This window comes from Monosiga brevicollis, genomic scaffold (assembly GCF_000002865.3).
Source record: "Monosiga brevicollis MX1 MONBRscaffold_34 genomic scaffold, whole genome shotgun sequence".
Classification (NCBI taxonomy): domain Eukaryota; class Choanoflagellata; order Craspedida; family Salpingoecidae; genus Monosiga; species Monosiga brevicollis.
Genome location: NW_001865071.1, coordinates 308,640 through 323,087, shown reverse-complemented (window position 1 = coordinate 323,087; position 14,448 = coordinate 308,640). Strand labels below are relative to the sequence as shown.

Here is a 14,448-nt window from a genome sequence, read left to right as displayed (position 1 = left end):
TGTTTGAGCATGCTTGCCATGCCTATCACAATGAGCATCGGGGCCAGGGTGAGCCCTATTGCCGTCGCCATGCACAACTACAAAGGCGCTGCGACAGTTTGAGCATACTCACTTGCGGCCGGTCTGGAAGGTGCCCGCGGCGATTGCGGCGGCCAGGGCGACCAAAAGGTAGCAAGCGAGGCGAACATAGAACCCAAAGACAACCGTGCATCCAAACTTGGGGGGTGGTGGTGCCTCGTCGTTGGCATTTCTGTTCTTGAAGGGTGCCTCGGCATTTGAGTCCCCGTCCGGGACGAAGACGTTAGCGTTCTTCTCCATGGCGAGTCGTTGCCGGAATGACACAGCGCGGAACGAGACGTTGGTCAAAGGCCGGATCTGCTTGCTAAACTGCGCGAGCAAACCATGATCAGACCACGATGATTACGCGATCAACAGGCTCCCCAAAAGCCCGATCCCGCCACCCATCCATCAACTTGAACCCTTATCCCACCCACGACACAACGGCTCACACGAAGCCAGCACCAGCACCAGCACCAGCACCAGCACCAGCACCAGCACCAGCACCAGCACCAGCACCAGCGACACCCACCAACCTCCGGTCACACTCGAGGTCGCAACAAAGAATTTACAACAAACAGAGAGACAGAGACAGAGACAGAGACAGAGACAGAGACAGAGACAGAGACAGAGACAGAGACAGAGACAGAGACAGAGACAGAGACAGAGACAGAGACAGAGACAGAGACAGAGACAGAGACAGAGACAGAGACAGAGACAGAGACAGAGACAGAGACAGAGACAGAGACAGAGACAGAGACAGAGACAGAGACAGAGACAGAGACAGAGACAGAGACAGAGACAGAGACAGAGACAGAGACAGAGACAGAGACAGAGACAGAGACAGAGACAGAGACAGAGACAGAGACAGAGACAGAGACAGAGACAGAGACAGAGACAGAGACAGAGACAGAGATTTGAGAGAAACATGTGTGTGTGCGTGTGTGTGTGAGTGTGCCTATGAGAACATGCCACTCCTCCTGACATGTGTGTGTTTGAGGGAGTGCGTTTTTTTTTAGGGGGGGAGCATGAGGGTCCAGTTGAATGTAGTTTGACAAGTTCGAGCCAACATGCCTCGCGACGTCGAAAGCGAGAGATGGGCGCCGCTTTGTTTATCAAGTTAATGTCAACTGTGTGCTGGCCAACACGCACTGTTGAGAAAAGAATCATAGTTTGGGCAATCAACTGGCTTGAAATCGGCAGTCTACCAAAAGGTACTTCTTTAAGTCAAACCTGACGCTTCTTTTCTTCCTTCCTTCCTCTAGTCGTGGCATTCCCGTTCCCGATAGTGCCCAGGAAACAGATTCTGCGCGTGGGTCCGTGCTGCTTGGCAGCTTAAGCGACACAACACCAAACTAGGCTCCAGCACGTGGCTAAGCTGGACAAGATCCTGCCCCGCCCACCAACGCTCACTGTGGCCCGTCAGTCGCCAACGGACCACCCTGCCGAGTTCGGTGATTCCAGCCCAAGCAAGACGACAAAGAGCCAAACCATTCGGCGCGCGAGCGCGTAATGGTGGGTACCTAATGGACCGACCAGTCAGGACCAGTTTGAGTTCTGGGTTCGAGTAGAAGAAAAAAAAAAAAAACTCCAACAGTAACAACACGTTCCGCTTTATGACCACCCGCGGTTCAAAGGGAAAATCTTGATTTTTTTCTTGTGTAACGTACCGGCCAGGGTGAAAACTTGACCGTTAGGCGGTCGTTCACATCAAGTTTGAGTCGGTTGCGTCCATCAAACGCGGCAAAGGCTGGGCTTCGAGCATCGCTGGGGACCACAATCTGTGCGCGGGAACAAGAAATTAAGGAGAAGCATTAGCAAATGCGAGACCTACGACGAGTCAAGCGTTGCGGCTGCCGAGGAACCCCCCATGTGTTCACGACTAAACAAATTTACCTCAATCTCGGCGCTGGCAGGTACAACAATCGGTCGCGATGTAACATTGTGTGGACAGACGGGCGTCAAAAGGATGCATGCCACGGCTGGGTGCACCATGGAGCCACCGGCGGCCGCCGAGTAGGCCGTGCTCCCCGTGGGTGTGGCCACGATCAAGCCGTCGCCTATTGCACAAGGCAGGGCATCAGAAAATCTGCATTTCTTCACCGAGGGACACACACACACACACACACACACACACAGGCACACAGGTAGACAGGCACACAGGCACAGGTCATCCGGTGTGTCTTCGTCTTACCCTGAATCGTTGTCACGGGCTCACCATCCACATAGACCTCGAGCTTGGTGAGATAGGGTGAAGGCCCACGATCGATGGTCACCTCATTCAACAGGGTCCAGGTCAGGCTGGGTGTCTGTGCAATGAACCCGGCCTCCTGCAGCATAACGTCGTAGCGCGACGGCCGCTTCTCCGACCGGGCGGGTGAAGGTGTGACCTTGCATTGCAAGCGCATGCGGATGCTGATTGGCATGTCTCCGCCCATGGCCTGGTCGATGACGCTTTTATAGTCGGCAATGTCAAAGGGCGTGAGAAACCCCAGGCTGCCGAGATTGAAACACAAAACGGGCGGAACTTCGTGCTGGAACATCGACGTCAGGTGCAGGAGTGTGCCATCACCACCGAGGCAAATGCAGAGATCAAACTTCTGCTTGGCAGCCACTTCAGTAAAGGGCTGATCGACGGGCCAGGTCTTGAGGTGGCGAAACACGGCCTGAAAGTGTTTGGAGGTTTTGAGAGCGGCAATGTCCTCCTTGAATAGCTGGGGTGGGAAGAAGATGATACAGTGTGGGTAGCGCTCGACAAGATAGGCGGCCACGGCTTCAAACCATTCCGTCACGCTGTGATCCCCGCGTTTCTTGAGAAGCAAAAGGGTGGTCGGCGGGTACTCCCATTGCAACTTGGCGCGATTAAAGTTGAGCGAAGAGACTTGAACGTGATGAAGGCGCTGCAGCACAGAGGTGCCAAAGGCATTGCCACCTCGCTGGGGACTGGGCTGCCGCGTAGGCAGTTCTTCGGTGGACGATGCCCCTTCCGACGCAAAGACATTATTGGCTTCGGGCTCCTCCAGGAGGGCAGGAAAGGCGGCCGTGCTCCGAGAGCCACCATTCTCAACCACAGTTGTGAGGAGCGAGAGAAGCTCCTTCATGTCGTCCATGTTCAAATCGATGTCTTCAGAAAGGGTCGAGTTGGTGGACGGGTCGGCGCAGTCGGCGGCAGGTGAGGCCAGGTCTTCACTTGCGCGGCCAGGCAGCACGCTGGACATTTTCTCCAGCAGGGCAGTGATGTTGGCTGAATGTCGCGTCACCGAGGTTATGCTGGCCCCGCTGGCCAGCGACCGTGCCTCCTGGCCATAACTGCCCTGATCCTGTGTTGCTGGCTCGGAGGCTGGATTTGTTCCTGAACTAGCCATAAGAATGGTCGTAATCTACACGAGTGCAATGTCCCGCCACGGCCCCGATCTCAAGCTCAGATAACACTGCCAAAGCTTGCCGATGGGCTCCCACCAACAACAACGACAACACCGACAACACGCTCAGGCAGGACTGCAAATGAACTTCACAGCTGCCCTCGAGTCAGCCGGACCGGGCACCCCGGCTCGAGTCATCACCTCCGAAAACTGAGGAAAAAGAATAAACAACACAAACTCTACTTTTTACTACACTAACTTACACTTAAACAGTTTATCAGTCAGCAAAAGCTTGTTAATGGTCTACAATAACTTGTGTTGTCAGACAATTGGGAACGACGCAGTCCGAAAGCGTCGGCAGCTGCTCGATGGGACGTGAGCGCCGCAGCAGGGCAGCAGGAAGATAACTCTGCACGGCAGCGGCTGTTGGGGCAATGGGAAAGGGGTGGGGGCGGGGGAAACATTGCTTGAAGGAGTCCAAGGGGGAGGTCGAGGTCGAGGGCCTGTCGCCTCCTCTCTATGTGCGGCCCATAGTGATTGATTGCACTCGGCTGCGCGTGACTTCAGTTGCGGCCTCTGCCTCTCTCGATTCTCAATTGCGGCGCGTGGCGCCTTCATAAAGCCTCTTAATGGACCTGGCCAACGAGGTTTACACATAAAACACAAGGCTCCCCTAGTTATCTGATGCATGCAAAGGTGGAACGGGGGAGTGCTCCATATGGCATAGACATGCTAGCACACAAAATCCAGGCATCCAGTTGCAATGTCGGCGTGTTGAGCGGCCGCGAGAAGGTCTTTGGACTCGAGAAACGCATCATTGTACACCTTCGACATGCCTCGGTTGCCTTGATCGCAGATGCAGGTGACAATGGTGCTGCCGGCCGGAAGCGTGCGTGCCAGTTTAACGGCTGCCACCAAATTGAGCGCAGAGCTGGAGCCAATAAACAGACCCTCGTGGGCTAGCAGCCAATAAGCCATGGTGACCGATTCAGCATCCGTCACCTGGTATGCATCATCCACTGCCGCTTGCCCCAGCGCAAAGTTGCGAGTGAGACGGTCGATGCCCACGCCCTCCAGAATGGTGTCATAACGATTGCGCTGCAGGCGCTGCTCCGCCTGCTGGGACGTATAAATGACTCCGTTTTTCACTGCGCATCGGCCAATGAGTTGAGGCAGAGCCGAGCAAGGGCAAAGTTGCACGCTTCAAGCAAGACGCACCTTTTCGATACAGGGCTGAGCCGGGGGGATCGGCCAACACGACGTGGATGTCGGAACTCTGTTCCTTGAGAAAAGTGCCTACCCCGGCCAGGGTACCACCAGTTCCGGCACCCATGACAAAGGCGTCGATGACGCCACTCGTCTGAGCCCAGATTTCAGGCCCAGTATGATGATAGTGGGCCAAGAAATTGGCGGCATTTTCAAATTGATTGACGTAGAATCCGCCCGGGATCTCGGTTGCCAGAGCTTCGGCCACGCGACAAAAGTGCTGGTTGTTGACAAAGGAAACCGCCTTGACACGGTGAACCTCTGCGCCCAGCGTTCGCAGCAGAATCTCCTTTTCCATGGCCATGTCGTCGGCCATGACGATGATGCAGCGATAGCCTCGGGCACGCGCCAGCAGCGCCAAACTGATGCCCGTTGAGCCGGCCGTCCCCTCAATCACCGTCCCGCCTGGCTTGAGCCAACCATCGCGCTCCGCTGTCTCAATAATGTTCAGAGCAATTCGGTCTTTGCTGGAGCCGCCTGGATTCATCGCTTCCATCTTCAAGAGAATGCGGCAACCGGTGCGCTTCGATAGCGCTGTCGCTTCCACGAGCGGCGTCCGGCCAATCAACCCCGCCAGGCCCGTGACCATTGGCGGTGCCACCACACCTGCCTCCCCAGCAGCCCCGTCACCACCGCCTACTACCCGGCCCGTCTCCCACCACACGCCACAACGCAGCCAATGCCACAACCGCTGCGCAAGCAAGGTCCCCCCACACCCCACGGTGACCCCCAGCATCAGCGGTCCCCATGCCTGCCGATCCGACATGCTGGTCATGCTGCTGTGCCGATGGTTCAAATTGTCTGACATTCACCCCCTTCTATCTTCAGATCGACCTCCATAACGCAACACACATCATCATCAAGTTCTCTCTCTCTCTCTCTCTCTCTCTCTCTCTCTCTCTCTCTCTCTCTCTCTCTCTCTCTCTCTCTCTCTCTCTCTCTCTCTCTCTCTCTCCAAACCCCTGCCCTGACCAACCCCCTCCATGCACACACAAACAGACGAGACGCAAGAAAAGAAAGTTGATTTGCTGTGCATCGCGTGCGTTTGCTAGAGGCTTCTGCCACTTTGGTTAGGCTGGTTTGGGCGGAAGCCAGGTGACGCATTGGCCGTCCAGCATCCAATGGCCACGACTCACTCGCCACCTATGTCGTTGTCAAACTCAATGTCAGTACCGAGATGCAAGACATCAAAAAGTTTGACGGCAGGACGAGGACATGCCTGCCAATGTCGGGCACAGGGTCCGCTCCACATGCCTCGAGATGCAAGGGGCCAGCACCAGTCGCTGTCACGCAAGCATTGCCTTGGCCCTGAGAAAGCCAATTGCAGACACCAACCCATAGTTGAGCGCAAAGTTGGTCGAGCACAAACGCGACAGCACACTGCAGGCCCTTACCAGCAGTAAGGGGCCGCGCATGGTAAAAATTTCCCCGTCTCGCGGCCCAGCTGTCTGCGAAGCTTCCAGTCGCAACACAAGCTCCTTGCGGGCCGTGAGAGCTACCAGCCAGGATTGATTGTTCAATAATCTCAGCGAACCATCCTCGTGAAAGCGCCACATAACTTTGGGCCGCCTAACAAGCTCAACCACAGTCAGAAGACATGTCCAGAGAGGTGAGTCTGCCTGACGAGACAAACAGGTGCTTGCATCACAAACGAACAACCGAATTCAAATGCTCACATAAAGTCGCAGGTTGCAAGGCGCAGAAGGAAAGGCTGCTCTACGTTTCCCGACGTCGTCGTGGCAATGGACGAGGGCATCCAAAGCCCATATGTGTGCGGGTGCAGCAAAGGATTATGCCCACCCCACATGCCTGACTTGGAGTGATAAAAGTGATAAAAGCCCTCAACACGATCACGCACGCACTCCAGCCCGTGACCGATGATGCGGTCAAACAATTCCCAGTCTTCGCCTCCTGTGTCAAGACGATAACAATAAACAGGCATAGGTGGCACAGCCGGGGCCCGCCGATGTCGGGCAGGCAGACCGAGAAGCAACGGGTGAGCAAACGAGGGGCCAGCAAACGAGGGGCCTAAGCTATTCATTAAAAAACAAAAAAACAAAGGGCGGGTGATCGTGCGCAGGGCAAGACTCACCCCATTGTGAGCGAAACTCTTGTACGTTCATGCCTCCAATGGCGCGCCAGTCATTGAGGAAGAGCGCTATGATGCCGTAGCCCACTGTTTCCCAGTAGCCATGTGGATTCTGGGCATAACGCTCGCAGTCCAGTCGCAGGACCACCGGGTTGTAGGCAGTCTTGCCGCGGAGCGTGTTCTCGCGCACGCGCATGAAAAAATCGATAGGAAAGCGCACGTGCAAGTCGCTAGAGATGACAATCTCGTCGCGTGGGTTGGCTTGTATCTTGGCTGCGACAGCATCCAGGCCGCGTTGCACCCCCTCGGCTCGAGAGAATTGACCTGCCACTCGGACAATTTGCCAGTGCGGCAAGGTGCTCTGGGCCAACGCTTGCTCAACGTCCAAGTCATCGCTGTAATAGTCAACGAGCACCAGGTTGAACCGCTCTCGACCGTGCGTGGCCTTCATGATGGCCTCGAGGTTGGCCAGCAGGTACAGCACCCAGCCACCCTGATTCTGCACCGGAATGATCATGTGTACCATGCTGATGCTTGCCCATGCAAGGCGGGGAGTCCAACAGGCTGGCGCGGTATCATTGATGGCCCACTGGATAGACGCTCGGTGTTGTTGGACGCCATTCGAATCGGAAAACTGCGCGGCAAAGTACACGGTAGCCAATGCTTCGGCCGAGGTTGAGCGAAGGCGTACATTCAAGCTACCCTGTAGTGTTGCCCGCTGGGACGCTAACCAAGTAGCCACATGCTGTTGAAACCGGGGAGTCAAAAAGAGGGGCAGGACGACGGGGCCATGACGGGTGAGTGAGAAGAGATCGACCCTCGAAAGTTCGGAAGGCAAGTCAAACGGTGTGCTGGCCATGCCTTGTGAATGCGCGCGAGATCATGGCTCGGGACCAAAGGGTTGACGCTATTGCCGATTGTACCGCTGTCATCCGGTGGAGCCACCGCCCTGATACCAATTCAAAACGCACAGACGCAGGCACACCACACGCATACAGGAGCACAGATGTCATGGCAGGCGGGACTAGACACGCGATGCAGCCGTGTGATCACGACTTCGAAGGGAAACGTACAACCACCGGCACATGCCCGTGTAGGCCGCCTGATAGCGCCCCATCTTGCGCGGGCTTGCATCACTTGGTAACCACGGCCGTGAACAGTCTTCTTGGGGAATGGTTACGGCTGACGCATTCAACTAGGGACGGCCACATCAACGAAGAACACGGTCATCGAACGTGTGCGCATTTTGTGCGCCTTGCACTCTTGTTTTCTCCGCCGTTCGCGCAAGGTTGAGAAGCGTGGGCGCCGCAGAATAGCACAGACCTGATTGAGCGCGGTGGCTACGGCATTGGCGGAAAAATCAATGACATCTGCATCTTCTTGCCAGGCCGTGCGCCACGGCGCATCGTCGGGGCTGAAAGAGAACAATCAAGCCCGGAGCGAATTGAGAAGAGTGCGAGCACAGGTAGCACAAGCAGGCCGGCATCACAGCAACGGACTCAAGCAGGACGGAACGCTGAAAGGGATCAGCCAGAGGCCGCAACATCTCGTGATCGACAATGGCAAAGACGCTGGTGGCTGAAGACTTGGCCCGCCAGGCCAGCTGCGGGGCGTGGACACAAAAACCGAATCAGATCTAGAGCAGCACCTGCAAGGTAAAAGCGTGTCACTGAAGTTGAGCCAATCCAACCTGAAGGTGATCGGAACCTTGGCTGCCCTGTTGATGGAGCAGGTCAAAGTACACGAGATTGCCTTGGACGGTGGAGCTGACATTCAGGGTCTATGCAGAATTGGCAAAGACGGGGCGTCAAGGGACATGTACACGTTGGAACTGGGTAGAAGGAAGTCAATACCACGTCCACGTACGGTGATTTGGCGATCCACATCAAACCGGTCCCGGTTGCTGTTGCAGATGTGAACAGCGGAGCGGCTCTCAGCCGGGCGCGCATTGGTCGCGAGACGAAGTTGACAGCAGCCGCGACAGCTGAGTGATAGCTGATAGGTACCGGGGAGCGAAAAGTTGAGAAAGCCAAAGATGCGCTGAGCAAAGTTAGAAGTGGCGTAGTGCAAGTCCAACTTGCGTACGGTGTGTACACCGTGTGGGCGATTGGGAAAGAGTGGGTGGGCGCGCACGCCATCGAGACTGCTGGAGCAGAGATCAACCCAGAAGTGTAGATTGGCCACATTGTGGTTAGGCCACGCTGAAAAGAGAGGGGTTTGGGGTGCTGAATGAAACAGTGAACTGCTGGCCGCGCTCAGCACGAGGCACAGCAATAGGCAGCGCCAGGCAAGCTGTAAGCTTGATGTGCGCCGGCACGGTGACATGGCGCGAGGCGGGCTTGCGCTAGCTTCACTGGCGGAGCTCGTTGATGTTTGGAATGGTGGTGGTGCCGTGGGCAGCAGCCTCGGCTGCGCTGTTGGCCTGCCACGCCTGCCCATTGCAGGACAGTATGCTTGTCAGAGGACTGGTTGGTTGGCACGCGGGGATGCAGGATGGCCTCTGGCGAACTGACCTGTAGACAATCGTGGTAGCGCTGGTAGAGTTCGGGGCAGGGGCGATTGGCAGTGCCATCCGCAGCGCCTTGGACACGACCTTGCAGGAACACGGTGTTGTACCAAGTTTGGAAGCAAGCGTCGTATTCTCGCTTCAGCGCGGTGCATTCGGCTGCCACCGACTCCATCACAACCCTCGTCGTTGTCGTCGTCGCTCCAACACTTCAATGGCGATTCAATCAAGCGTACAGCCCGTACTGACTATCGTCCTCTCCCTCTCTCTCTCTTCCCTCCTCTCTCCCCCTCTCTCCCGCTCTCCCTCCCCCTCTGACTCACTCACTCACTCCCTCACCAGGCAGGCGAGGCAGGCAAGAGGTGCAGACCACCCTGGGATCCAGCCCGATCTCACACCAACGAGTCGATGACTTTGTTTTTTTTTTTTTTTCCTTGCTGCTGTCCTCAAAAGCAGTTGGTGCGTACTTGTAGCATAAATATGAGATGTTGCAGATTTGATAGAAAATCATACTTGAGTTGATGCAGATATTAAGAGGGTTAACTCGGTACATGATGCTCAAGGAGAAACCACCTACCAATGATGGGGTGGTGTTAAACAGGTGGCAAAAACAGATGTTGTGCCATCATGCACTTTTCTTCATTTTTTTCTTCTCTCTCTCTCTCTTTCTCTCCGGCGGCGGACGAGGATGGCGGCGGCGGTAGCGACGGTCTTTGCAGGCGCGCGGGCGTCATGGTTGACGTCTTGGTCGCCTCTGGCGCGGTACGTTTTACTAGCTGTTCTACTTGGGCCTTTTGCCCGCCCATAAAAGCGTGCTTGTCTGATAAGAGACTTTGGCTGTCTCCCTTCGCATCTCGCATGTTTTCTGATGATGGGTGCTCTGCTCTGTGCTCTGGGTCTCTAGCGCGCTTCCAATGACGATGGTGGCAGCGCGGGCGGCGTCGACGGGTGGACGCTCGGAAAAACAGGCAAAGAATGCAAATCAAAACAAGAAGCAGCAGCAGCAGCGCTCGCGTCGTCCGCGCCGCGACGACAAGTTTGATGTGACCCGGTATGCGGCATTTGCTGCTGAGCAGCAGAGCGCTCAGTCCAAGGGACCGAAGACCATCAACGAGCCCCAGTACCGCACGTGCAGCATTCGCGTACGTTTGTTCCAATCCATTCTGCGCCACATTTGGGATGGGCAGGTGGGCCGCATCTTGGCCACCACCACCAAGCACCATTCCTATTCACATGCATGGTTTGAACAACTCGTAGATGGAAGGTTACAATCACGCCGTCTTGGACTCTTACGTCACTTTCCTGGAGCGCGCAGCCCGCGAACTGGGCATCTCCTGCACTGGCCGGTCAGTTTGGGTCAAGTCTCGGCAAGGCTTGGAGCACAGGGCAGGGGTCGCTCGAAGCCTTATCCTGATCCAATCTGACCTGGCTCTCACATCCGGTGCTTTTGTGGCTGTATGGGCTGAGGCGCAGCATTCCTCTGCCTACCCATAAGCGCCGCGAGACTGTGCTCAAGAGCCCCCATGTGTACAAGCAGCATCGCGTCCAGGTATGTTTTCATGCGGCAAGGGGAGGCGGTATTTTTGCTGACTCCTGTTGCGCACCATCTTGGTTTCTCACCACGCTGCCGGGGCTGCTCTGTCTTGGCTAGTTTGATATTGCAACGCATGCACGTCTTTTCCAGGTACAGCACGTGGACCATCTTGAGCGAGGTGGAGAGACGAGCTGGGAAGAACCTTGTTTGGTCTTAAATTTACTCTCACAGACACACACGCGCACACATTTGTGTGGTCCTCCTCTGATGCGATGGTGCTGAATAGATGCGCAACCTGAGCCACAGCACGCTGAATACATACCTGACCTACGTGCAACACCATTTGCCGCCGGGCGTGGCAACTCGTGTCAAGCTGGTACGTTTGCAGCTCGAAGCCTTGCAACAAAAACTTGCTTAAACCAATCTCTGTACCACGCTACACCTGGCCTTACCCTTTTCTTGCCCGGTGCGTATCGGCGGGGGTGTAGGAGGAATATGTGCAGGCGCCGTCCGCGGCCCAGCTCGCCCCCCACGTCGCGACAACCAAGTAGCCCAGTTCCGAAGTCGTCTCGTTACCAAAATTATAAAGACTTTCCATCACCAAAAGTTGACAAATATTTGGTCATGCCGACTCCTTTCGTGCCCTGTGCGCTTCACCCCAACTTGTCACCACAAGAATCCTGATGTAATGCACTTGCGTCCCATAACGTTGCAGAATGTCCCCAATTCGCCATGATGAAACTTCACACACACACACATTATGCTCGCATGCTGCCCCGAATGCAATGGGGGTAAGGTCACGTTTACTTGATAGTGTAACAGCAGATACACTATACCCGTTACGTCTTGCACCGTCCCAAAGCCCTATTTTATCTGACAAATGCAGTTCATCAAGCTCCTTCCACGCTTACACCCATCTTGCAACCAGCCAGTGCATGTGCGTGAGAGACACAGAGAGAGAGAGGAGACAGAGAGAGAGACACAGAGAGAGACAGAAAGGTACACGAGAGAGAGAGAGAGGAGAGATATTTTTCTTCCATTGACCGGTAAGCTTATGCAAGAGAGTGTGCGGGGACTGGGTGCGTGCAGTGGCAGCGGGAATGGCAGTGGCAGTGGCATGATACGGCAGCCGATGCGGCCTCTGCCTGTGACCGGTGTTGTTGACGCATGCATTGTACTTGCTTGTTCTTAAACCGGTTCTGGTCTGGTTTTTCTGCTTGTTTTTTGATGGGCCCACTTGTCCTGAGGCACTGATGACACCTTGTTGTGTTCGGCGCACCCGACGGCCCCTCTCCTCGCTGCCTTGGTGTGCCTCACTCACTTTTGCCACTTTCCCTTTGCCGTCGTCAGCCTGAGTTGCTTCAAGATTCTTTCCCGCCCAGCTTTTTGTACCACAACCATGGCCAGGTGAGTCATTTTTTTTTCCAACAGCTCCAGTTGCCCTCCAACTGCAAACAGTCTTCTCTCAAGGCCTCCATCTCTGCCATAACCTGCCTCACCTTGCTTTTGATTTTTCAACCAGCCCTAACAACAACGACATGGCGGCGCACGCGACCACGGACGAACAGATTGCCCAGCTCTTCCTCGAGAACCCTGTCAAGCCCGAGAACAAGTATGCCCGGTTCATGAAGGAGAACCCCTTCGTCCCCGCCTGTAAGTCTTGCGCTGACCCCCTCTGCCCTTTTGGACCACTTGGCATCCGCTCTGCTCCGACTTTCTTGAGCTGCACTCATCTTGCAATACCTTGCACCACCTCTTTGTGATCATGCGCAGTCATTGGTGCAACGGGTCTGTGCTTGGCCGGTGGCTTTGTGGCTTACCGCAACGGTAACCAGAGCCTGAGCCAGACGTTCCAGCGCGGACGTGTCATCTTCCAGGGCCTCACCATCGCCTCGCTCATCTACGGCACGTGGGACATTGGGCTCAAGAAGGACGACAAGCCCGCTCAGCAGCAATAAGCCCCTGCCGGCCTTTCTCCTTCCAACGAGGCCTCTCTTGCCAGCCGGCCAGCCACAACTCGCCGTTCGGTGTTTTTTTGGTTAGGTCCCGTTGGGCTCCAGCCTCTACCATTATCACGTAAATAGGCTTTTTCGCGTCATTCTGTGTAAATTGTTGTCCCTTCTGATTATGCATTTTGGAGAGTAGCATGCCGTGTGCAGTAGTTCTCTTTTTTGCTTGTGCCTTGATGGCGGCGCCATCCCCCACACCGTTTTCTAGTTCGGTCCAAACGGTCCTTTTTTTTCCAAAATGGAATCGATTCACTGAACCTTTACACAAGCATGAGCCAACAGCAGTCCAAATACCCGTCAGCCATAATCCTTCGCCGTGGCAATGCTCTCCCTCCCCACCCCAACCTGCTCCGTTGACCGAAACAAAGCACAACACACGCACACATCACAAAAGGGCAAAAAAAGGCAATGCCCTTTCCTCATGCTCTTCCACCCACGGTTGGGAAACAAGCCAAGAGGTTGTCATTATTTGCGCTTGGCCTTCTTCGCATCCTTGGCTCCTTTGGCCCCCTTGGCCCCCTTGCCCTGGTTCTTGTCCTTCTGTTCACCCGCAAATTGCACCATATTACCAACCACGTGAGGCGCCGTTCAAAACAGGAAGGGCGGCGGGCCCGGCTTGGGCAGCAAACCAACCGTGTTGCGCTTGGCCGAGCCGCTGGGAATGGCAGTGAAGAAGCTATCCAGCCGTCCTTGTTGCCCGCCCTGTCAAATTGCCCAAACACACCATGAAATCGAGCGACACTTGCATTTTCAACACATCCCGTGATTGATACGGGCTTTGCAAACAAACCTTGCGAGCCTTGACCAGCTTTTCGGCAGATTTGCGAATACGGTCCTCGCTGTGCCGGATACACCAAACATTCAAATTGAGCGTTGCACCCCATAGAGCCACAGTTTGAGAAAACACAAGATCGCGGGTAAAAAAGGCTTCGCCTCGTGTTAGCAAGACGTACGCAAACCCGTTTTCTTGGCACATGAATTTAACCAGACCGTCAATGTCAGGCGTTGTCCATTTGAACTGGAATGGATCAATGCATGAAGATGTTGAGCCGGTGAGTCAATGAGCCTCTGCGCTTCTCAAACGCAACAGACATCGAAAAAACGACATGATCAAAGCAAAATTCAAAGTCATAAACTCACTTCGCATTCGGCAGCTGGTGTCACATCGGGCCGGAGAAAGAGCTCGCGCGCCTCGGCAAAGTGCCAATCTTCGGGAATTACGTATTTCTTGGGATCGAGATGCTTCAAAACGGTCTCGATGTTCTTGTGCTCCTTGATCAGCTGATACGCCTTTTGCCGACCAATGCCTGTGAAACGCCGCAGTGCGTATCAGCGCCCCTGGTTTCGTCTTTGGGTCACCAAGGCTGGGAAGAGCCTCGGCCAAGCTCATACCTTTGATGCTGTCACAGTAATCACAACCCAACAAAATGCACATGTCAATAAACTCCTCCATGCTCATCTCTAGTCCTGCCAAGACCTATGCAGCCCAGGCAGCCGTCATCATCGACCATTGCGCGCGCTATGAGCTGATGGCCGCAGCAACAATGTTGGCTGGGCGGGGGGGGGGGGGGGGGGGGAACCCCCCTTTTTCAAAAAAAAAACCCCAAAAAAAGGGTGCCCCCCCT

At 55.2% G+C, this 14,448-nt stretch overlaps 5 protein-coding genes across 5 annotated transcripts in view; 1 reads left to right on the top strand and 4 right to left on the bottom strand.

The window, feature by feature from the left end:
- Nucleotides 1-108: 108 nt before the first annotated feature.
- MONBRDRAFT_12055 (uncharacterized protein) lies at nucleotides 109-3,422 on the bottom strand (the record flags this gene model as incomplete). The annotated part of the gene is made up of 4 exons (XM_001749837.1): nucleotides 109-387; nucleotides 1,728-1,838; nucleotides 1,954-2,117; nucleotides 2,252-3,422. 4 exons carry the CDS (start codon nucleotides 3,420-3,422, stop codon nucleotides 109-111), a joined length of 1,725 nt encoding a protein of 574 aa, XP_001749889.1.
- A 729-nt stretch (nucleotides 3,423-4,151) lies between these two features.
- MONBRDRAFT_12054 (uncharacterized protein) lies at nucleotides 4,152-5,274 on the bottom strand (the record flags this gene model as incomplete). The annotated part of the gene is made up of 2 exons (XM_001749836.1): nucleotides 4,152-4,567; nucleotides 4,638-5,274. The coding sequence occupies 2 exons, from the start codon at nucleotides 5,272-5,274 to the stop codon at nucleotides 4,152-4,154; spliced, it is 1,053 nt and encodes a 350-aa protein (XP_001749888.1).
- Nucleotides 5,275-6,357: 1,083 nt separating this feature from the next.
- Nucleotides 6,358-9,455, bottom strand: MONBRDRAFT_29432 (uncharacterized protein; the record flags this gene model as incomplete). The annotated part of the gene is made up of 8 exons (XM_001749835.1): nucleotides 6,358-6,596; nucleotides 6,778-7,301; nucleotides 7,848-7,969; nucleotides 8,098-8,188; nucleotides 8,274-8,377; nucleotides 8,465-8,554; nucleotides 8,641-9,066; nucleotides 9,288-9,455. The coding sequence occupies 8 exons, from the start codon at nucleotides 9,453-9,455 to the stop codon at nucleotides 6,358-6,360; spliced, it is 1,764 nt and encodes a 587-aa protein (XP_001749887.1).
- Nucleotides 9,456-9,907: 452 nt separating this feature from the next.
- MONBRDRAFT_34344 (uncharacterized protein) lies at nucleotides 9,908-13,090 on the top strand. The gene is made up of 10 exons (XM_001749889.1): nucleotides 9,908-10,042; nucleotides 10,185-10,422; nucleotides 10,538-10,626; nucleotides 10,754-10,829; nucleotides 10,932-10,964; nucleotides 11,101-11,190; nucleotides 11,743-11,813; nucleotides 12,165-12,221; nucleotides 12,337-12,467; nucleotides 12,588-13,090. The coding sequence occupies exons 1-10, from the start codon at nucleotides 9,969-9,971 to the stop codon at nucleotides 12,770-12,772; spliced, it is 1,044 nt and encodes a 347-aa protein (XP_001749941.1). The 5' UTR covers nucleotides 9,908-9,968; the 3' UTR covers nucleotides 12,773-13,090.
- Nucleotides 13,091-13,411: 321 nt separating this feature from the next.
- Nucleotides 13,412-14,448, bottom strand: part of MONBRDRAFT_29430 (uncharacterized protein) — a gene marked incomplete at both ends in the record, with an annotated part of 2,214 nt that continues 1,177 nt past the window's right edge. Inside the window, 6 exons of the mRNA XM_001749834.1 lie at nucleotides 13,412-13,525; nucleotides 13,614-13,662; nucleotides 13,777-13,841; nucleotides 13,964-14,130; nucleotides 14,216-14,290; nucleotides 14,404-14,407. Coding sequence (XP_001749886.1) covers nucleotides 13,412-13,525; nucleotides 13,614-13,662; nucleotides 13,777-13,841; nucleotides 13,964-14,130; nucleotides 14,216-14,290; nucleotides 14,404-14,407 — 474 coding nt within the window. The remainder of the gene's footprint in view (nucleotides 13,526-13,613; nucleotides 13,663-13,776; nucleotides 13,842-13,963; nucleotides 14,131-14,215; nucleotides 14,291-14,403; nucleotides 14,408-14,448) is intronic.